This window comes from Teleopsis dalmanni, chromosome 1 (assembly GCF_002237135.1).
Source record: "Teleopsis dalmanni isolate 2A chromosome 1, ASM223713v2, whole genome shotgun sequence".
NCBI lineage: Eukaryota > Metazoa > Arthropoda > Insecta > Diptera > Diopsidae > Teleopsis > Teleopsis dalmanni.
The window spans coordinates 171,113,267-171,137,673 of record NC_051846.1 but is presented as its reverse complement, the minus strand read 5'-3'; the positions used below and the strand labels follow the sequence as shown (position 1 = coordinate 171,137,673).

Genomic DNA, 24,407 nt, shown 5'->3' with positions numbered 1-24,407 from the left:
GGCAATTTTCCGACTTTCGAAAATTAATGGCACCCTAATAATTAGACCGAAAAGCTTTCGGAAATTCTCATTTAAAATTCGCGCGCTGTATATTTTCCGATATTTTAAGTTTATGTAGTTTGGCAGCACTGTCCTTAATTACTATGCCAAAAATGAGCGCGATCTGTCAGACAGTTCGTTTACGGCAGCTGTTGAAACCAGTTCACCTCAGTAGGGCGTTGCGAAAAAAACAATGGAAAAAAATATTGAACAAAGAGTTTGCATCAAATTTTGTGTTTCGAACGAAATTTCGTGTGCAGAATCGTTGCGAATGCTACAAAAGGCTTATGGGGAATCAGTTTTATCGAAAACTCAAGTTTATGAGTGGTACAAAGCCTTCCAGGACGGTCGTACGACCGTCGAAGACATTTCGCAACGCACTACTGAGGTGAACTGGTTTCAACAGCTGCCGTAAACGAACTGTCTGACAGATCGAGCTCATTTTTGGCATAGTAATTAAGGACAGTGCTGCCAAACTACATAAACTTAAAATATCGAAAAATATACAGCGCGCGAATTTTAAATGAGAATTTCCGAAAACTTTTCAGTCTTAATGTATATATATTTTGTTTTTGAAATGAACATAATAATAGATATTATATAAATATAATATTTTAATAATTGTAAATAAAAGGACTTACCGACTACTACTAATAATAGATATTATATTTTACATATATATATAATTTAAGTAAAACCAATTTCAGTGAAGTCCTTGTGAGTCTACTTGTCACTGGTGACGAGTGACTCCGGGAAGTAAACCCGGTCGTTCTTGGAACCTAATAAGTAATTTGATGTCGTTCAGTAGGCCAATATCTTATGGCCAATCGTATGTGTCACGAGTTTTGTATAAATATTTTATATGTGTTATATATCTATTATAATTATTATATAATTTTATAAATATAACAATATATGTAAAGCCGGTTTCAGCTAATTTTTTAATAATTTGTTATTTCTCAATGAATGGGCTTTCTTCAAAAAATGAAGTATATAGTCAAGTGTTTAAGTATCAATCAGTGCTGACCTTTTTTTGTTACAATAAATGAATGTTGTAATAAATTACGGAACTTCATTGATTATGATTATTTTTTTAATAACTTTTTTTTGCCTCATTAGTTTGTATAAAATTTATTCTGGCCCCTTCTCGCTCGCTCTCACTGTCCAGCTTAGTGGCTACGCCCATGACTATATGCAATGAAAAATATAACAAGCAAAGGTATTGACAATTTACAAAAACAACTAGTTAAGAAATCACATATGCATTGATTTAATACTACAAACATATAAAGCTGTACATATGTATATCATATAATTGTTAACACATTTAACAGCTACAGTTAATAAAGCTATAAATAGCCATAATTATTAATAATTGAAAAAGAAATTATATTTTTATAAAAATTAATTTAATGCAAACTCTCCACTGATATATCTTTGACTTTATAAAACGATTAGAAATGGTTTTAAAACTTTCAAATATTACATAGCAACAGAATGAACCAATAGGTCTAACTAAATCTTTATCGTTAACATCACCTAGGCAATGTTATCGTGAGCAGCACCTAAGAAAATAAATGTTTTCAAAGAAAACGATTTTAATAAATCATGCGATTCATTAATTAAAATAAAAACAAATTTATGGAAATCGAAAACAGATTAAAGAAATTGGTAAGTTCTACAATTTATTTTGGTATAACTTTTCAGATCTATTTCGAATCAATGAAAATGAAATGATGGTAGTACCAAATTCTTTTACGGATTCCAACTAAAGTTCCAAAAAGAAATTCAATTGAATTTTTTTTAATCGCACTAATCGACAAAAAATTCGATTTTTTTCTTTCTTTTTTCACTTATCAATAGTTTTAGGTTAATTTTGGATTTTTCAAAGTTTTGAAAAGACAATAAAATTTTTTATTTCAAGAGATACAATTTTTGTTTTCAGTATTCTTGCTACGGATAAGTAGATACATATTTTCGCTATCACCATTTGTTTCTTAATCCGTCAAATCTATGGATTGTAGTTTTGAGCTCAGCAATCCCTAATTAACTTTAAACCATTAATAAAACAAGGAAGGGAATTTAGCATCGTATATTGTTATCATAGAGGAAGAACAAAGAAATTCTCAGAATATTTTGTCTAGTTTTATACAAAATGTAAAGATACTAACATACTTCCATCACCATTTTACAACTTGAGCACATCCTATTAATTAATAGCATATCCCGAGTAATTAATCTGAAATCGAATAAGCTTGAGGAACTTATTGAGCGACTATAATGTTGTGATAGTTTTAAATTTTCTATATTTTCAAATAACATTGCAAATAGTTTATATTGAAGAATTGAGAAATGAGGATAACATAGAATAGTCGGGGTTTTATAAGAGAAGTATCAATATTCTACTTTGAAAGTTTATCAACTGCTTCATTATTTTTAAATTACTAGTACTAAAGATTTAAACAGGTATTATCTTAAACATATTAGGAAACTTTCACAGATTCGGTATTATAGTTGAATTTAAAGTTCAAATTATATCAAATTATTTTATACCTGCCATCCTTTTATCTATCGTTATAGGTATAATTGATATATAAGTTCGAACACTAACTGTCCCATGAGATTGTGTCCATTGTTGGACTATTCTATTTTTTAAAGTCGTTCCATTTCGATGGTATTTTTTTTTTTGTATATTCCTTACGCATATCGGCAAATTCGCTTTTGTCTTCATCAGGAGAATCCCTAATATATCAGGACTTTAAAATATTTTCGACGCAACAACTGAAAAAAATTTTAAATATTTTATTGAATCTTGCCATGTCCAAAATTTTTAAAGGTTTTCTTTAGCATTAGCTATATCCAGAAAAAGGCTCAATCTTTTCGAAGTCAATGCTTGGTCACTGTGAATGGTAGATCAATTCTAAGTGTAATATTCTTCTTTTATAGTATATAGGAGCTAGCTAGGCATTGTCCAAGCATATATAGGGATGCTTCTGTGTCTTCCATACATAACATGCATTCATCGCTTTCTGATAAATTTCACAGCACTTTATGTTGTGAAAAACCAGTGGCAAGTTATCAATTAAATCATTGTTTTGAACTCCAATCTGTTCAAATTTAGTAGATATTTGCTTTTCTTCGAGCGTATTGGGAAGAGCTTGATGCTGCGAAAACATTCCCCATTAACATTAGATCCTTTGTGGTTGGCTTTGCTGGTATAATCCAGATATTTTTACAAACATTGTATGCTTGTTTAAAACTCAGAGACCAAGTATCTCCCCAATTATTGTTTTAAAATTAATTTAAACCTTAATATAATCTATTAAGATTTAGTAAGTATTAGCTTTTCTTCAGAGTATTTTGAGAAAAAGAGCTTAAAGGCAGAGAACTTATCCTCTGTTAGAATATTCTTGGTTAGCGTTGTTGGTATCGTTCAGTTTAGTTAGGCTTTTAAAGCAATTTTTGTTGACACTCAAAATTAGCTCCGGCTATATACTGATATATAATTAACACTTTTATAACATGTTTTAAGAAACTTTGTAATTTCAAAGATTCCCACAAAGTTAAAAATGATAAATTAAATTTGGATGTATCCCATCGGTTGCACCGCGTTTTTTCATTTATCATGAACCAAAAATATTTTCATTTACTTTATATATTTATTCACTTATTTTGTTTTTATTTACATATTTAAAAATCAAAATCTCCATTCATTTTAATATTAGATAATACTCGTACATAAAATGTGAAAATAATGGATTTCCCTTACTTTTTAGAAATGTGTTCTTATAGGCATACGAAAATTGAATAAAAAATAAAATATTGAATAAAAACCGAGAATCTAAAAGACTAGGAAATTTTCATTATTTCAATTTGATTATTCCAAAAAATATGGACTGCTGATATATAGAAATGAAAAGCACATTTTTTTCTTCTATGTAAAAACTAAATTTGTCATTTGAAAAACGCGCGTAAAAATTTCACAAGACTTATTGGCGAATGATAAAATAATATACGTCACGAACATATTTAAAGGATATGTTTATTTATATAATGAAGATTACCTCTGATAATAACTAAACAATAGTCACAATTTTTCACTTAAAAACTCAAAAGCACACAACACTTAAAACGAAAACTATGAAACAAAGACTATACTCTTAGAACTTTCCAGACGTAGTCTTTGATTGCAAATGGCCGATTGAAAAATTTAGCCTGACATTTACAGCGGCAATATCGCAGAATCTGTCTATTGTGTATGTTCAATGGAAATATGTTCGAATTCCCTGTCAGTTGCGAAATGTCAGTGCAAAAATAAACAATTCAAACCAAAGCTATGTGGAGAGTTAATACAAATATGCTTGAAAAAGGGGATTTTTGATTATTTTTGAAAATAAAGTTTATTATTTTAGAAATATAATCAATAATACAAAAATCAATATAAATTAAGGAAACTTTCAAGTCAGTAGTAATAGTAACAATTATCATTTAGATCTACATTATGCTAATATTGCTGAATTGATTTACTTCATGGAAATCTTTTTTCGCACAGCAAATTTAAAATAAGTTTGAATTTTAATTTCTATTAAGTCTTTGTATTTTTAATCGCATTAAATTATAAAGCTTCTTTAATATTTTCTTTTTTTTTGTTTGTAGATAAACAGTGAACAGGAACAGTGAACAGGAACAGTCAACAGGAACAGTGAACAGGAACTCAACTAGATCCTATTAAGCAGTACGCAATACTAGTAGGCTCGCTGCGGACAACTACATACATTTTTCACCAATCAATCGACAGTGTCAGTCAGAGCTTTTTTTATATTGGTCTGGATGGTAGATAAAATATACTAAAGTAATCTAAGCTAGCTTAAGCGCTTCTAATATTAAAACCTGCACTGGATCCAGTTGAAATGTTTGAAGAATATATCGTAGATGCGAAATACTACACTTTGAAGGACTAATGTTTATTTTGCAAAAAAAAAATTAATATTTATTTGATTGTAAGATATGGCATTTTGTTGTTCAATAAATTTCCTATACGCCATCTGTTTATCAATAGCAGATTTACAATAATGACGCCATTTTGTTATTTTATCATTCATAAAAGAAGCAAAAATTAAATTTTAATTTATTATTTTAATTAATTTTAATTCATTATTTGAATAGAATATTGGGCAGTCTATTTTTAAACAATAGACAAAAACAAAGAAAGAGTACTGATTAAGTTCTTTGAAAGAAAAGTTGTAAATGCAATGGAAACTAATACTGAGCTGGTGATAAATCATTAAAGATGATCTACGTGAAGGTAGTCCTAAAATTGTATCAACAATACAACAATTTTATATACTATGTAAATATTTATATTTATAATATTTATAAAATAGAGTTTTATATAAATATAAAATATATATCAGGTTTTTTGTGTGTGACACGGGCGCTTACGCGGACATGACATAATACCTTTACTTTGCATGCAACCGAAGTCTTCGGAATTTCTACCAGAAGGGTAGTTCTTCGGAACAGTAATTAAAACTGCCAGCATTAACCTCGCCCTAACAACACGCTAACTGTTGATGGTATATTTTACACCGTAGAATAATAGATAATGAATTTCAAACTATTGTCATATGAATATTGTATACGTATTGTTATGCATAGGAATACGGAAGTATCAATATAATAGATAAAATATAGGTATTGATATTTATGTTATAACTGAATAGTAATATCATAAGCAGAAGATTAATACAAGTATGAATATTATTAAGAGTGTGCGAATTTTCAAAAGGTAATATAAAATAAATGATCTAAAAATTACAGTCCATTAGTAAGGTTCTAATGTGAATTTGTCATATGTTGCTTCGTCTTGTGTCCGTAACACTGTTAATAGTATATAACTATTGATAAATTGGTTGTAGAACCAATGAAGGTCAGAAAAGGTGGTTTCCATTTACGTGTTGCGTCTGGTAACCAGCCAGACTCATCAGAATGGAGGTATGCAGATCTGAGGTCAATTATTGCATAATCTGATGAAGTGATAAACAATAATCTAGTCAAGGTGTAAAGAGAGGGGTTTTGAAAATACCTCGAGTTAAGAAAGAATAAAAGTGCTTAAGTGCACCGGCTTAAAATAGCTTCAACATAATAATAAAATATAAATAAATATAAATATATAAATAAATATAAATATATAAATAAATATAAATATATAAATAGAAATATTAATATAAACTATAGGATATAGGATTTGTAAAGAGAAATTTATTTGATGATCAGGTATTTTATTAAGCACAGTTAACAATCTTTTGTGTTAAATTTTAGATTTTAAAAAGTTATGTACAGAATGGATGTTATATTAATTTATATATAACAAAAAAATTTTATAAATAACTGTGCCAATTACTTCATAAAAACATATATTTAAAAAAATATCTATTTTGAGTATCTTTTTATCAGTAGATATCAGTAGACACATGGATTTATTATCATAACTCTAAAACAAAATAGAAAGTTAAAGAACAGTATTAACCAGACTATTCGACTCCAAAGCGAGTTCGGGTTCAGAAGTCGACCAAACAACTGTTAAGTTTTTAAAAATTTAGCCTTTATATATACTTATGGGTCTTACGAGTATTACATCTTAAAAAAATTCTCTCCTGAAAAATGAATTCACTTTATCACTTTATTGATTGATAATATCTGATATAGGAAAGAGAGATGGAATTCATGAAGTCGAACATCGTTCTTGTAAGTATAGTTTAGTTAAGGGAGATCATATTGAAAAATAAAACCATGTTACTACTAAAAATCCATTGGCTTATTGCCGTTCCAGGAACTTATTAAACAAATTGAATTTATCTTCTAAATTAATATTGAATAAATCAGAAGAAATATATTCTATTGCGTTAACATATAAATCTAAAAAATAAAAAAATATTAAATAAAAATAACAAAAACAAAAACTGGTAACAAAGCAATAATTAGATGTTTTTGTCCGCAGTATGAAGGCAGTATGAAGAAAGAATTTAGGCACCATAGTTTCGGTTTTGTTTACTTTAGAATTTCTACAATCAAAGATCATATAAATATTTGCACCCATCAACGTGCAATTCTCTTCCGAAACGTCGTCTGTATGGGCACTTGCGACTGCACGCGTACAAATCGCTGACGCATGGAAATTTTTTTAAATTTTTAATAAAAATCTAAGAATTACTACAACCAAAATTTATAACAGAAAACCGTTTAATAAACTGAATCGGTTTATACAATTCCATTAAAAAAAATTAAAAAAAAATTTATTGTCAAAGTAAAATTGCCAGAAAGTATGTGCATAACGTTTGGATGAAATTGTTTTGGAAATAAATTATTTTTCAATGAATAGTTTTTGTATCTTTTACATCCAAGGTCAATATAAACTTTGCGTATGTCATCAAAGATGAAGAAGTACATACTAAGAACTTTGATATACATATAAGCGTTGCAATTGAATCAGTTAATTGGTATTTATTGTTAAAAGAGGTTTATTTATAATAATATATACCAGAATCTAAACTTAAGATGTTTTTGATTAGTAAATCTGGATTCAATTTAGATTTGCTCTTGATCTTTCAAATTTTTTTGTCCAGTCCAACATTTGTAGGAAATCCAACATTTTTGTAGTAGAGTCAAAGCTCCCTATAACGAATTCCTATCTATAACAAAGTTTTGTTGAAGACACAGCGATTTTCATATATTTGAACCTCTCTATAGCGAATTTCTCTATAACGAACCTCTCTATAGCGAATTCTTCTCTATAACGAAGTTTTTTCAGATACGCACACAAGTGTTTGCATACAAAAAAACCTCTCTATAACGAATTTATTCAAATACAATTTAAACACTCAACTAATACATTGTAACTTATGAGAAACTTCTTTGTATGCAAGCTATTAACTTGTTAGAAGATTTGAAAGAGTTCCCTAATAAGGAAAAAGTAAAAATGTCTAAACAAACTAAAATTATAGGCTTACCAATATACAATTAATGTTATGTATATATATATATATGAATAAACATGAATTAAATATATTTTTAAAATAAATACGTACATATTTCTCTCAAATGCAAAAAAAAAAAATTCGAACAAAAAAAATTGGTTCAACCTCTCTATAACGGAGACGTCTCTATAACGAAGACCTCTCTAACGAAGTTTTTTGTAGGCACCAACGACTTTGTTATAGAGAGGTTTCACTATATTTATATTTTCCGTTAATACATATATCGAATCAAACTACACTTTGATTGTCAAGTAATAAAAAAAAGCTGTTAATTTTAGAGTAATCTTGCTACTGCACTAAAATATCTGGAGTGTTATAAATTAATTTCGAGTGTTATAAATTAATCTCAACTGTTATAAATTAATTTCGAGTGTTATAAATTAATCTCAACTGTTATACATTTTTCTCGAAGTTTAGCAATCGAAAATGAAAATATCACTAAAAGTAAATCTCCATTGAAAGGTTATTCAAAATTTACCAATTAAAAATGGCATTATTCAGTTTCTACAAAAAAATAGGGAGTAGAAGAATACCCCGAATTGATATTTCACTATTAAAATAATCACCAAAAAACCAAAGTTGTGGTTATTAGATTGTGTCAAAGCGGAGAAAAATATTTCATTTTCAAATCTTAAGAGCATTTAACCTAACAAAATAGAGCATTCGAGCTAAATCAAATACTTTAATCATCAACTTATTGAAAGATTTATGATATTGCAGTAAGTTTTGAACGAACTTTCAATCTGAAACGAATTGTTTCAGATCTCTTTCATAATTTCAGAATCAAATAAGCTCGGTGAAGTGTTTCATTGGGTAAAAGGAAAAGGTTGTTATGTATCCTTATGAGTTCTTTAAAGCCTTAGCTTTTTAAGAATCTCGATTAGTGTTAAACTATTCGAAATAAAGAATTTAATCTTTTCATCTATAGTGATACCCGAACATAATTTTTTTCTACCAAAGAAACTTATTGAAATATTATTAATAAACTGCTTTTGTACTTGTGTGTTTATTCGAACAGTGAAACGTCTTCTTATATACAAAAAATCTCCGCTAATCATAATTTGCAGTTATTCGAATTCTTTTGCTTTACGAATAAATTCCAAAATGTAATATACGCATTTTGTGCCTTGTAGTCCGGAGTTAGTACTCAAATTCGGATCACACGTTATGAACATGACTGGTAGATAGTGTAGTGAAATAGTGTAGTGGAGATATATATATAATAAATATATATATTATTTAAATGTATATATATATATAAAAGGCCTAGGTTATAAGAACACACAGGCGAATGAAACTGTGTGCTATAATTTGTGTATACACTTTATCATTTGAATATGTCATATAATTTATAGATTAATTTAATAGGCAGTGAATTATTATTAAGATTTTATACACTTTTTATAGTTAAAATAAACATTTAAACATTTATAAGGCTTTTCCTGGAATTTTCCACAATAGCGAAGTGTTATAGTTTCTAACTCTATTTTTTTTTAATTTTTTTAAAAATTAATTCATTAAAATTATTTAAATCGCATATATGGTATATATATTGTAGATCTACACTTTTAAATGAATTTAGATTACTTAAGCAATTTTTTAGAATGTTTAGAACAACTGTTTAGAACAAAGAAGTGAAGTGTAGTAGTACAAAGATTTTCTCAACTATTTTGTAATACTATCCTTAGCTCACAACACTAAAACTGGTTTATTTAAGTTTGATAAGATATCTGTAACACAGTAAAGTAGATAACGAATTACTTATAGAGTATATTATAACTTAACTCAAAGAAATAAATCTATTCAACCATATGTTTCTGACTATTATACATCAGAAACAAATACGGTTTCCACGGTTTATAGAACTGATGTGAAGGTTATCAAGAGAAAACATGTGTGCCAACAGAATAGTGAAAAAGAATGGTAGGAAGCAGATATGGTAAAATATTGAAAATAGTTCTATTGATAATGTAGAAATATTGTCACTTCAAAGAGTGTAAACTTACATGTAAATTGGGCTAAAGTAAGTTTTTCAAACTGTCAGTCAAACAGATGTGTTCATCTGTCATCATGAGAAGTAGATTCTTATTATTGGTTTGCAAATAATTCACTGTACTTTGTATATGTTTTTTAACTGGTTATTGGAAAATTCCAATTTCCCGGATTGGGCGTATCCAAATTATTTTAGTAAACACAGATATTTTGAGCAACTTTTTTTACTACATTCTATGTCAATAGAGTTCAGTTAACGAGAAATTAGGCATCAAAATTTAACATGAATGAATCAATTAATCGTTATAGTGTATTTTAGACAGACAGTGACGCAACAATATAATACATTGTAAAACCATTCTATAGCCATTATTTTGGTATGTAATTTGTTGTAGCTTTGTGGATATTCTTAAAGAAATGGGTTATAATATGTTGGTATACCATGAGTGTTAAAATATAACAAAAAAATTATTGTTAGTGTAATCAATATAAAATACAGTCAAACTTCCATAACTCGAAGTGCAATTTTGCAAAGAAAAGGTTCCACTTATGAAGATCTAGAGTTAGAGAATTTTTTTATTTTTTTTTTATTTTTGAAAGAAACTAGAATCACATTTCAAGATATTTATTTATATGCAATCAAATAAAGCATAGAAGTTATAGTGAAGTAAAATATTCAGAAATTACGGTTTGAGACTTTAATTTTTTTCTTCTTTTCAGTAAAAAGAGATTCATCAAATAAAGCATAGAAGTTATAGTGAAGTAAAATATTCAGAAATTACGGTTTGAGACTTTAATTTTTTTCTTCTTTTCAGTAAAAAGAGATTCCACTTTATTCATAGTCCTATAGTGATCATCAGTTGTAGTATCATTCGTTTGCAAATAAAATTCAGTATTTTGAATGAGTCTTCTATTTCATTTTTGGAATGCTGTTGAACAATTACATCCATCGAACTCCCAACATCACTTTCCGTTGCGCTTAGAATTGGATCCAGTAAATTAGAGCTATAGTGCTCAACAATATCGTCATCTGTAGGAAACCTTGATGTACAAATTTCATTGTCAAGCTCAATATACATAATCGTTAAGAGAAGCATCGGAAGTTATTTTATTTACTTTCAACCACGCTGCCAGCGACTGCCATTTGCACAAAGAAGCAACTTAAGAGAGAAAAAATTAAACATTTGGTTTGGAAAAAGGGACTTCCCCCAAACAGCAAGCAAAATGCGTTTATATTTAAAACAAAATTCGACTTATAGAATGCACTTTCCCTTATAGAATTGTATGTTTTTTGCTCTTTAAAACCTTGATGCATGGGTATAAATTATAAATCATAGATTTATAACACATAAAACCGTCGAGTTGTACAATTTAAGTAGTAATATTTTTATTTAAATTTCCATTTATTACTTTTAATTGCAATTTATTAAAGGATTTCAAAAGGAAGCATCGCAAATATGTTGTTCAGATGGAATGATTAAATTATTGACATTTAATACGCCAACTGAACTAGTAAAATCAATATTTTATTTTAGTTTTATTTGATTAAAATTAAAATGAAAAATAAAATCTACTTTGAGTGCAGCGAACCACGCAGGGCGTTTCAATTTTGCAATAAAAAAAAATAACATTGCTATAAATACTTAAAAGCATTTTAAGCATTTATAAAATTTTTAATTTAAATATAAAAATAATAATTTCATCTAATTTAAATATTTTCATTGCAACTATGTGAATTGCTAATAAGATACAAAATGTTTCAATACTCCATTATAATAAAGTTCATCGCTATAATTATTAAATTGTTATGACTTTTTTTAATTGATTTTAGATTTCATTGTAATAATAAATATTTTATAGAAATTTTTACTAAATATACAAATATTTTCCAATCAGTTTATCTATGTATAATATTTTCATTTTTAAACGTTATTTTAAGACTTGACGATAAAAAAATTTTTAGGGACTTCCCAATTATAATTTATGCGCTGCAGTTTTAATATTAAATATATTGTTAAGAGAATTATGCAGTAAATTGTTTTATGCACAATATTAAAATATTTTTCACTAATTTCTGAAATCGCATATTTTTATTTAATATAAATTTCACTTAACATACTTAGGAATACTTGATATATAGGTATTTCAGGGTACATTGCAAATATCTCAAAATGCAATGAAAATGTAGCATAATTTCTCTGAAAACTTTTTTATTTACACATCGAGTATATATATAAATATACTTATAAATGATAGCATTATAATTTACTATTTTATTACTTCATTATTAATACGTAATTGAATGAAACTATTTTATTGCATTTGAATTTTTTTAAAACAATAATAATTTGCAGTGTTTATTACTCATATATTTTAATATGAAATGTGACGGAACACAAACCTGGGAACTATACGAAAACCATTGATTATTGAAACACCAACGTTAACGATAACGTTTTAATGTAGTATTTTATGATATATATCAAATAAATTAAATAAAAAATTATTGTAACTGAAACGCTTCAAAATTATAACAAGATATAATAATAACATAGATATATATGTAATCTTCAGCAAGCTACTGATCTTACAAAATACTTGAATATTTATTTATTAGCTTATATTCAATTCATAAGCTCAAGGATCCGTATATGCTCAAAACACTGGGTTTCGAGATTTAAGCATTCAATCAGTTGGAACTCATACATTTCCATGCAATTTACAAACATATGAGACATAGATAACATTTAGTGTACAAAATATCTGGAATTATCTATATAAAATACAAAAACTATTTAATAAAAATAATTTTGCCGTCTTGAAAATAAGGGGGAAATACAGCTATATCATCATTTTTCGTTGGTCGATTAAGGTGTACCCACCAACACCTGTGAATTTTCTGTAGGGCCCACAAACAGCTCATAGCTAAGCCCATATAATATGTAAGCTGAATGGTTATTGCATTTTCATTAAGTGGTTAAATAATTCATTAAGTATTAAAAAATACACCTAACCAAGAAAAAATTCACCTAGGTAAGATAGATAGCTAACGTATGAACAATACTTATTGCAATTAATAGATTAACTAAAATTATTTGATAATACTTCATTACCAGAAATTAAGTTTAATCAATTTCAAAATATCAGTATTGTATTATTTACAAGAATTTATGGGTATGTACTATTCTTCCATATCTATATACATATATATATTCTCAGTTTCAAGAGCATTTTATTGACAATGTATTTCTGTGCATATAGCTAATCGATTAAATTCAAAGGGTGCTTCAGCCCCTCACCTAGATGCACGACTTATGTGCCCCACATATAAATACTTCTAACTGGTTGCCTTAAAAGCTCCCTTATTATCAGAATGCTGCAAGCAAAGGTCAATAATTCTACTTTTTAAACTGTTTAAAGATTAAGGTTATTTCAGAATGCATAACAATTACATTGAAGACGGAAAAATTATCAATATATTATTTAACATTATTGATGCGTATGAAGAACGAGATAAGTATTAAAAATAAATAGTAAAAAGTAGTTATGTGAACTACTTTTAGAACCTCGCTCAACATCCTCCCTAGATCTGCTTTCTAGAGATTAACATATTACCTATATGTTAACCTTAGATAATCGTTCCTTCTTAAAAGGTTTGACTTGAAAAATAAAAGGTCGTCAAAGCAAATATTTTTTGCTAGACGGATTCAAATAGCAAAGAAAGAAAGGACAAAGACAAATATTCATTTAATTTATTAAAATTTGGCTGACCATACAACGCAGTTTCGAGTATTGCCAAGTACTCTTCATCAGTGGTCTTGAAATTAATTCTTGTATTTAATTATTCGTAAATAATATTTTTTGAGACTGCAAGTACCAGGAATCGAATTTTTCTGGAGTTTTATTACTTTGCTGTCAAAGTATTATTAACAAATTCATTTGCTGTCTTTATATTAAAACGAAATCATAAACCAGCTGTAGAATAATTGAATTAATTAATATTTTTTATTTTAATTGTTAAATTTCAATACTATTCTGTTTGTAGAGGCGTTATTTGTTGCATGATTTATATATTGTTTTTTATGAAGAGAATTTAAACTAGGAACGTAATACTGAGAAAGTCATGCTAATGTTATTCCACAAGTCGCACTATGCCCGTGCGACCCGTGTAATTCGGAGACAGCTTTAGTCCCTCAACATTTCGCAGATCACAGATACGAAAACTTCAAATTTTTTACTTTATAAAGATCTCGTGTTATCGTCAAAACAGTTCCCGTGATTTGTTAATATCCTTCACATTTATTTAAATATACACATACACATTTAAAATTATTAGTATTTAAACCTATTTATACTCACATACACAACCCCAATATTTATATAATATATAAACATATATTTATAGACATATTTATTTAGATACATATATTTATGAACCTATATTTAAATACATATATTTATATACATACATTTATATATTTGTATACATATATTAATTCATATATATATGTTGTTATATATACATAAGATCGGAAGGTTATAATGAAAAAAATATTATCTGAACTATTTTACTCTTCACTTATTTAGCAATTACGTTAATTAATTATTAATAAAAATCACTTTTTTGAAAAAAAAAAACTTTCATTTGTAAATTCTTAAATGAAATTTATAGCAATTATAAACAAATTCGTAATAAAGATTATTTTAATAATAAAAATATAGTTTTGTAATCAAAACAGAAGCTTACATTATCATTCTAAAACATCATAGCAAGTTGATGACTAATTGTAAGTAAAAATCTTAAATACGTCAACACCGCATTTTAATCCAACTTTTATGTGTTTCACTTGAGCAAATTTATTTTATATATAATTTAATTAAATTAAATAAATTATATACAATTTTATACAGTAATATATTCATAACATAATTTATATATGCATTCAAATATTAAAAAAGATAATGACTGCATATCTGTTTCCTCTACACTCTGTGATCACTTTTAACTTTCAGATAGAAACTTTTAGATGAAAAGTTAAAATTTAGATATAATAAAATAATATGAAGAATCTAAAATTTTTTGCTATATATAAAAAATATTCTCATAACTCACAAAGAAAAGAAGTTCCGCTGATGTGTCATTTTTAAGATTTTTACATAAAATAAAATATTAAAGATGCAAACTTATATAGAAATTTTTTTAAAATAAAGTCCTATTACGCAAAAGCGTTAATATAATATAATAAATCAGTTTCCGATAATATTAGTAATGCTACTGTTTATTTTAAAGTAGTGATATTGCGAAATTATATATATTATAGTTCAGTGGCGACGCGTGCCCTATCTGGAAGGGTATCTGGCCCTTCTACAATGTTGTTTTTACATTTACCACTTAAAAATGATAAATTGAAATATATAAGATGTTTTATTAATAATAACTACATCACATTAGGCAACAATATATTCATAATATAACATTTAACAATTCATTAACAAAATAACATAAAACATAACATAAAAATTAATAATTTATATATAAGTTTAATATTACATCAATATGGAATAAATACAACTTTTCACATACTTCTTATAACATCAAATCAACATTTTTCAAACAAATGAGTTTGTACTTAGAACCATACATGTTTATGCAGTGATCAAACAAAATCGAACGCACTTGCAGCTTATAAATGTGCGGCCAGCTACTCCGCACACAAAGCGGCTATTATTCGCTGAAGCCACAGCTAAAAGGGGAGAGACGAAGCTAGAGTACACGCACATTATTTTGTTCTTTCTACTTTTGTGCACACTTATGACAGAAATTTATGAATGCAATTGCTTAAAAGGGAAAGACGAAATATGATAGAAATGTTTTGCGATATGAGCTGCAAACTTATTAGCACAACTAACGACTATAAGTACCTAAGAGAAGCAAATTAATTGAGTTTTCATAGACAATTCTATTTGTTTTTGCTAAAACTTTAATTTTTAAAAATATATATATGAAAATGTAATTAATAATATTAATTCTGTATGTAAAGATATTTAATAAATTTATATATATAATTTCATAATTTGCAAGTTATGTTAGGGTGTGCCCCGCACACTTCCGCACATTAGAACAATCGTCACTTATATTTATATTTGCTAACTATTAAATTAGCTAATAAAATATAATTAACTGGTAAAGAAAGGACTGTTTTTTTCGTACTGGTAACTTAATTAGTACCATTATATAGGAATTTATAATTAATTAAAAAAATTAGATATTAATATTATAGTAGTCTTGTTAATATACTAAATATTTATTTACAAAGAATCTACATCAGTATTCAAATATTTAACAAATTACCCTATTTAGACATTAATAAATTAAACATATCAAAACTAATTAGTTATAAATAAACTAAGACATCTTAACCTATTTAGCACTACAAAATGCATTTACTTCTTTTTGTTACACTTTAATATTAGATAAATCAAGTTAAAAGCAGCCACAGTACCAGTTATTTATACCACTTATAGCCAAATTTAATATTTACTTACATTCATACCTATACATTCACACACACATGTATTGCAACAGAAATAAAAACTATAGCAACAAGTACAACTGGTACAAAATCAGGAATATTAGCGGTAAAAAGGGAGTTCAAGTAAAATATAACAAATTATGAAGAAATGAAGAGCATCCTTAAAATTATGGTATGTTGAAAAAAAAACTCCAATAAAATATTTTTAATGTTGGAATGTGGGATTCAGTTACTGCATATTACTAGTATGCGGCCCTATTGCCCTATGCCACACTAGGACAAGCGAACACTACGAAGTAGATATTATGTACTAGTATCAGTGCAATGGTACCGATACATACAAGACTGATTTTATGATGAAATTAATTAAAATCTAATTGAGACAAGTTTCGGATTGAGGATATAACTTAGAAAATATAGATATCATACATTTTCTCCGGATTAATCTACTTCAATAAAATCAATAATAATATATAATGGAATAAATCATATTTTTAAGACTCCCGTTGTTCTGGAACTTAACTTAGAAAATTTGAATTAATATCATGAATTTTTTCTAGATTAATTTTCTTTATCAAAATCAAAAATATAATGGAATAAATCATATTTTTAAAGTGTCCCTTTGTTCCAGAACTTAATATAGGAAAGATAGATATCAAACATTTTCTCTGGATGAAATCAATTTAATGAAGTCAAAATCAATATTAATTAATAAAATTAAACTAAATAAAACATTTACATTTAACATGGTTCATTTCTATCAGTAATAGCGACTATGTATTTAATTGAAAGAGGGCAGTCGAAACTGAAAGCAAAAAATAGAAACATTTTTATATATGAAAACAAGATAAGAAAAAACAAGATAACATTCTTTAGAATTATAGTATAATCTCATCTAAGATTGAAAATTAGTCGCCTCTCGATTTCAATCAATGTTGGAATTATTGATGCAAAAGACACTGATTTTATGAATATATATATATATTATATACTGTTATTATTATATACTATATATGTATACTAGTAATATTATCTTTAACTCTATAATCTTTATTTTACTAACATAATTTCTTACAAAGTTTGGTTTATTTATTATTTATTAATTAAAGAATACAGAACACCGCGACTCAGGTGTTCTATTGTACTAACTACAGGTGTTTTAACCGAAAATTTGGTTTTTAATAAACGTACGCACCATATATGATGTTATATTGTCTTTTATGTTATAAGCAGCAAGAAATCTGCCGCCGGATGGATAATTCTGCTATTTCTCAATTTACAAAGAATGATAAATTCCATTTTTTCTTGTCAATTTGGTAACATAACTGGTTAATGTGGTACCTCAGCGCGCAGTGCCCTGGCAGAAACCCAGTAAAAATTTTGACATTCTCTCTGCTCAGTTAATTTAAGACTGTGTTATATGAGCTTAAATATTTCTAAGTCTAAGTTTTTACAGTTCATTTAGCAGTATGTAAATGACGATTCTTTTCAGTATATGAATTTTTCAGTTATGTGTACAAAAATTATTTATGAGTAACATATGTTATATATTGATATAGCGTACTTCTTAAGAGAACAAGTTTAAAAGTTACTAAAGGTTCCAAGAACGGTCGGGTCTACGTCCCGGAGCCACTCGTCACCTACGGCGACCAAGTACCGTTCAACACCTCCCAAAGGGACCCCACAACCAGGTCCCGGCGGGTTACAACAACAACAACAACAAAAGTTACTAAAGCTTTGAATTGGTTACACTAATAATCCAACACTCAGCAACCTAAAAATACAGCGAAATCTGATAAACATAGGCAGATACAAAGACATCAGATCCATCATATTATAAAGCCCCGTATTCAGTTATTCTTAGTGTGACTTAAAACTGTCCACAGATATAATAGAATTAAGGTGATGAATCACCAACTCAGATATCTGCATATCAACTTGCTATTAACTAATAAAACAAATATATACGCCATCTAGTACCAACTAGAGTTTACACTTTACATATTAATTACGCACACGAAGGGTAGCAAGTAGACGTATTTTGTCGTTTTCACGTATAAATTCCCAAAAATTAAAATATATTGATAAATAGCGTAGATAAAAAATTATTTAATGTAACTATTTTTACTAAAACCCATTGTCTAATAGGCGTGCCCGGAAAATAGGAAACGTGCCACAAAAGCAAATAAACATTTATACATTTAAAATAAGAAATATTTTTTGTGAAGAACGTCGTATAAAGTATTTTTAATATTAAAAATAAATTTGTTGATTACGAAATTTGACAATAATTTTTTTGTCGTTTCTCAGTTCCATAATAAACTATTACAGTACTGTAAAAAGGGATATAAACATATTTTTATTTATCTTTTATCGATAAAAATTGGTTTTTAAAAAAGAAAGCTGAAGAACTACTGCAACGCAAGATATTTAGATGAATTATTGATTTAAAAATCTATCACAATCTTATAATATATTAATTTAAACGAAAAAAACAGGAGGCCACTAATAAAATAAAAATGTAATATATCATGCTTTGCTTTAAGAAAAGCAATGGTTTTATATGATAATTTATTTAGGACTATTAATAAGTACAAAAAAAGGAAAAAAAAGAATGAAATATTTAAAATAATATATAATAAATAATAAAAATAAAACAATGAGGAGCTACTACAATGAAGTAGCATATTCCTCACCCATCGCATATCTAATCCTTCTCCCTCATTCCACCTCCCATTCCCTAATCACTACCCATCCACATCCCAACTTGTGTATTTTGTGGCTCCCAGCGGCATAAAACAGCAACAATGAAAGATATATATATTTATATTATAATTAATATTTAACACTATTAACAAATATAAAATAAATGAAACAAAATGATGTACTATTATTTTTGAAATACAAAAAAAAATAAAACAATGAGGAACTATTACAATTAAATATATAATAGATGAAGCTTTGCTTTAAAAATCTACAACAAAATTATATATTCTAATTTGTTGTAAACTATTAAGGCCGTGTGCGAGTTCGAGTAAATTGAGGTAAAGTTGAAATTTCCTAGGGATATTTTGCGCTTATGTACATTTTTATTTATTTATTTATTATTTTTGGTTGAAAATTTTCGAATTTATTTATTTATTTATTAAACATCTTATATTATTTATAATATAATTTACCTAATTTTTATTTAATTTACTTTAATGGAAATTCTGGTTAATACCAACATTCGCTGGCATACCGACATAATTTACTATTTCTATCAATTTACCATTAATTTACTCGAATTCGCATACGGCCTAAGTGCAAAAAAAATTGATACAAAACAATGTAATATTATTTATAAAATAAACTAAAACAATGAGGAACTACTACAATAAAAGATAAAAAAATATATATAATTTACGTATATATATAATTTATCGATAAAAATCTATTTTTAAAAAATACGGCTGGGAAACTACAACAATGAAAAATGGAATAGATGAAACTGTGATTGAGAAAAATCTATTACAATGCTCTGTTATAACTTGTTCAAATCGATTAAAAGTAAAACAAAAAATGAAATAAAATAAATAAAGAAATAAAATAAAAATTTAAAGAAATAAAATAAATAAAGAAATAAAACAAATGAATGAATAAAATAAATAAAGATATAAAACATATAAAGAAAAAAAATAAATAAAGAAATAAAATAAATTTAAAAAAATAAAGAAATAAATCAAATGAATAAATAAAATAAATGAAGAAATAAAATAAATAAAGAAACAAAATAAAAAATAACTAAAGAAATAAAATAAATAAAGAAATAAAATAAATTTAAAAAAATAAAGAAATAAAACATTCATAGAAAACATAAAAATAAATTTTATCTTATGTTGCAAACTATGTGCTAAGCAATGACTCAGGTTTTTTTTTCGGATACTAGTAACTAATAAGTTAACTAATAAAAGATAGATAAGTAAATTTACGATTTTCACATACAATAAATTATAATATTTGAATATTATTTATATTAATTTCTGTATTTAAAAATAACTAAATTTTTCTATAGAATTGTAAGAAAAAATAATATAAAATAAAATTTATGTTGCATTAAACAAATAATATGGAAAGAAGCAATTAATGATAAAGAAACGCAAGACTAGCAACAACAATAAAGCAAAAAAGTGAAAAAAAGTGAAAAAACGAAGAAACAACGCTGTATACATACGACAAAGGCAAAAACAACAACAGGGCAACAGAAATACGACAACAACTACAACAACGAACCCGAACTGATTGGCACGTAATATCATTTTAGCAAGAGTTAATTGGAATATGTAAACTTAAATAGTTTCTCAAAATTTTGTATAGGTTTTCTTATTAATGTAATATAGATATTAATAAGAGAACACAAATAATCTGTTTCTATACTAAAGTACTTTTTAATTACTAATAGAGAAAAAATATAACCTGTATATACAATACAATATTTTTATACGAAGAGCTTTAGTTAAAATAAATAAATTTCCAATAGAAGAAGAAGAAGCAGAAAAAAAAATGTACTAAAAAATTTTGTTAGTATTTATGATAATTTTAATTTTTAATTTTGTATTGCCAATGCTTACATTTTTATCAGTTGCCGTAAAACCAACGTCATCAGTCATCGGCGAGGAAGCTGAAACAGCGTTCTCTGCAGCGGCTGTAACAACAACAAGTGGTGTTGCAGATGTTGACGTTGGAGCTGTTATAGTTGGAATTAATGCTGGAGGCAATTTTGCTATTTTTGTTTCTGCAACTGTTGATTGTGTTCGAATGGTTTGAGTATTTGTTGTTGTTGTTGTTGTTGTTGCTATTATTGTTGGTATTGCAGAAAATTCACTTGCAGCAGTAAGAGCGACAGTATTTTTTGCGGTCTTTTCATTTTTAACACAATTTTCATTTTTAACACAATTTTCATTTTCCAATTTTATGATAAGACCAGCAGATACAACATTACCAATCGTATCAATCGTACCAGCAGCAACAGTAACAGCAACAGCATCAGCATCAGCATCGGCAATTGATAATTCCAAATTTTGGGCATCAGCATTTTTCGTTTGTGGTGGCGATGATGCTACTACTGTTAATGTTGTGTTTATTTTCGTTTCTGTTTTCGCTTTGTTTTCTGCGCCGACGCTAGCTGCACGAATAACAAAGACGTCGTCGTCGTCGTTGTCGTTGTCGTCGTGCATAGCACTGTTTTTGTTGTTATGTACTTGCTGGCCTTGAACGGTGGATAATGCTGTTTCATTAAAAGTAGCAGCAATAACCGTGCCACTATCGGCTTTATTAGTACCATTCTTTTGCACTCTTAGCCCCCCTTCCGATATTTTTTGTTCTTTTTCTGTTACTATAATGTCGTTTTGTTTTGTAGTATCCTGCACGATTTCCAAATTTTCTTCAATTAAATTTTTACTATTACTTTCATTGTTTAACATCATTTTTGTTACTGTTGCTGCTGTAGTTGTTGTTGTTGTTGTGGTTTGTGCAGTTATTTTAGTAGCATTATCATCATTGATAGCTGTATTTTCGTGCTTTGGCAGATGTTGTTGTTGTTGTTTTTGTTCATTCTGCTTTTGCTCTTGTATATGCTCAGCATTTGTTTGCAATTGCACTATTTGTGTTTCAGATTTGATAAATTTTTTTTCTTTATTTTTGCTAGCAAATTGATTATTTGCTAATTTACGCCATTTTAATGTTTTATCCTCGGCCAAATCAAGATTTAAGAGGGCGCCACCCTCTTCCGTGGTGGTGGCGCAATCAGCGTTAAAAGTGGACGACATACTGCTAAGCAGCGTCGAATCCATAAAGTCTGTCATTTTTATTATAATTAATTATTTTATTTCATATAAAATAAATATAGTTTTTTTCTTGTTTTTGTGAAGTGATTTCTTTTGGTTACGACCACCAAATTTATTAATAGTTAAGTTATTTTCTTTTTTTTTTAATTTTGATTATGCCAATTAACTCTCGTCTGCATGTGTTTGTTTGTATGTATAACGACGTAAATTTTCAAAGAGCAGCTGCAGAGGAAGCGAATATTTCAATTATCCAAACACTTCGTAATAAAACCTTGTAAAGAAAACATAATTTATTGCCAATACAGTTTTATATATGTTTTTCATTTTTTTATTGTTGTTTTTTATATATTTTTAATTTTAATAACTTTTCTTTTCTCTATATTTCGAACAATTGCTTTGCATACAAAACTTAACACTTTTTTTTATGAATTTTAAAATGATTAGCTCACATGCCTTCTTGTTATTGGTTCAACTAATTTTTTTTTCTTTAGTTCACCATTTTTAATTTGTTCACTTTATTTCACTAAATATCTATTTGAATACAAATAAAATATTAATATATTGCACAGTATTATTTCAATTAATAAATTTAATAATTTTTTTCACATTATTTTTTTTTAGTTGAATTGATATTTTTCTTAATTTTATCAAAGACCTCTCATCCATCCGCCGCGCATTCACTTCACTGTAGTGTCTTTAAATAATGAACAGAAATATTATTGGTCTCATTACTCTGCTCCGCTAACAGTGCTTCGTTTAATTTCTGCACTAATTTTATTCTCACAACTTCATTTTTTGACAGTTGGATTTTGTTATTCTCATAAAAATTGCCTTCTCTTATTTGATTAGAGTAAATTATAGGTTGCCACCATTACACAAATTTATTTGGCATACTTATTGCATTACACAAATCTTACACAATTATTACAAAAAATTAACTTTGGAATAATAAACAAATTAATTCAATTAATTTACTTAATTTATTTATTTATTTTATTTAATTCATTAATTTGACTGACTTTATTTGTTTAATTTATCTGTTTATTTTTTTATAATAAATTTTTATAACGACCAATACTCAATTAGTTTTTTTATTTGTTATTGCGCTTATGTCATTAATACATAAATTTATAAAAATATTTTTTAAATAAAATAAAATTACACTTTTTAAATTGTGTTAAATATTTGGTTATATTTTAATTTTTATACAAAATTAGACCATCTTCAGTGTATAATAATTATAAACATACACAGAAATAACATATTTAAATACATGTAAATAAACATATAAAAATAGACGTAGATTAATGCTGGAAATGGAACACATTATTGAAGTTCCAGACATTATTGAAGTTCCAAATGTGATATATTTTATTAAAAATATAATAATAATAATATATCTTATTAATAATATAATAATTAATAATATATATTTTATTAAGTATAATAAATATATAATATAAAATATATTTATATATATTTTATATATATATTTATATATATATTTTATATAATAAAATTATATAAATAATAATAATAAAATATATATTATAAATATATAATTAATAATATAAGTATTGAATTCGACACTAATATGAACATTCTAATTAATTTATTTATTTAATTTATTTTAATTTATTTAATTATCATTTATTTTATTATTTATTTATTTAATTTAATTTTTCAATATACTTATATTTATTTTATTCATATATTTCATTTATTAATTAAAGTAATTAATTTATTTATTATATTTATTTAATTCATTTTTAAATTAATTCATTCATTTTATTGATTTAGTTAATTCATTTTTTTATTTATTTTATTTTTTCTATACATTTATTTAATTCATTTATTAATTGCAAAAATTAATAAATGATTCAAATAAAACCAAAATTAAACATTTTTCATTTAACATTATAATAAATAAAAATTTATTTTATTCATATATTTCTTCTATTAATATAGTTAATTAATTTATT

At 26.5% G+C, this 24,407-nt stretch overlaps 1 protein-coding gene across 1 annotated transcript in view; it reads right to left on the bottom strand.

Moving 5' to 3' along the window:
• The window catches only part of LOC119670128, a 46,783-nt gene extending 23,459 nt beyond the window's left edge, over window positions 1-23,324 (bottom strand). The window contains exon 1 of the mRNA XM_038080264.1: window positions 21,211-23,324. Coding sequence (XP_037936192.1) covers window positions 21,211-22,443 — 1,233 coding nt within the window. The 5' untranslated portion in view covers window positions 22,444-23,324. The remainder of the gene's footprint in view (window positions 1-21,210) is intronic.
• Between the last annotated feature and the right edge of the window lie 1,083 nt (window positions 23,325-24,407).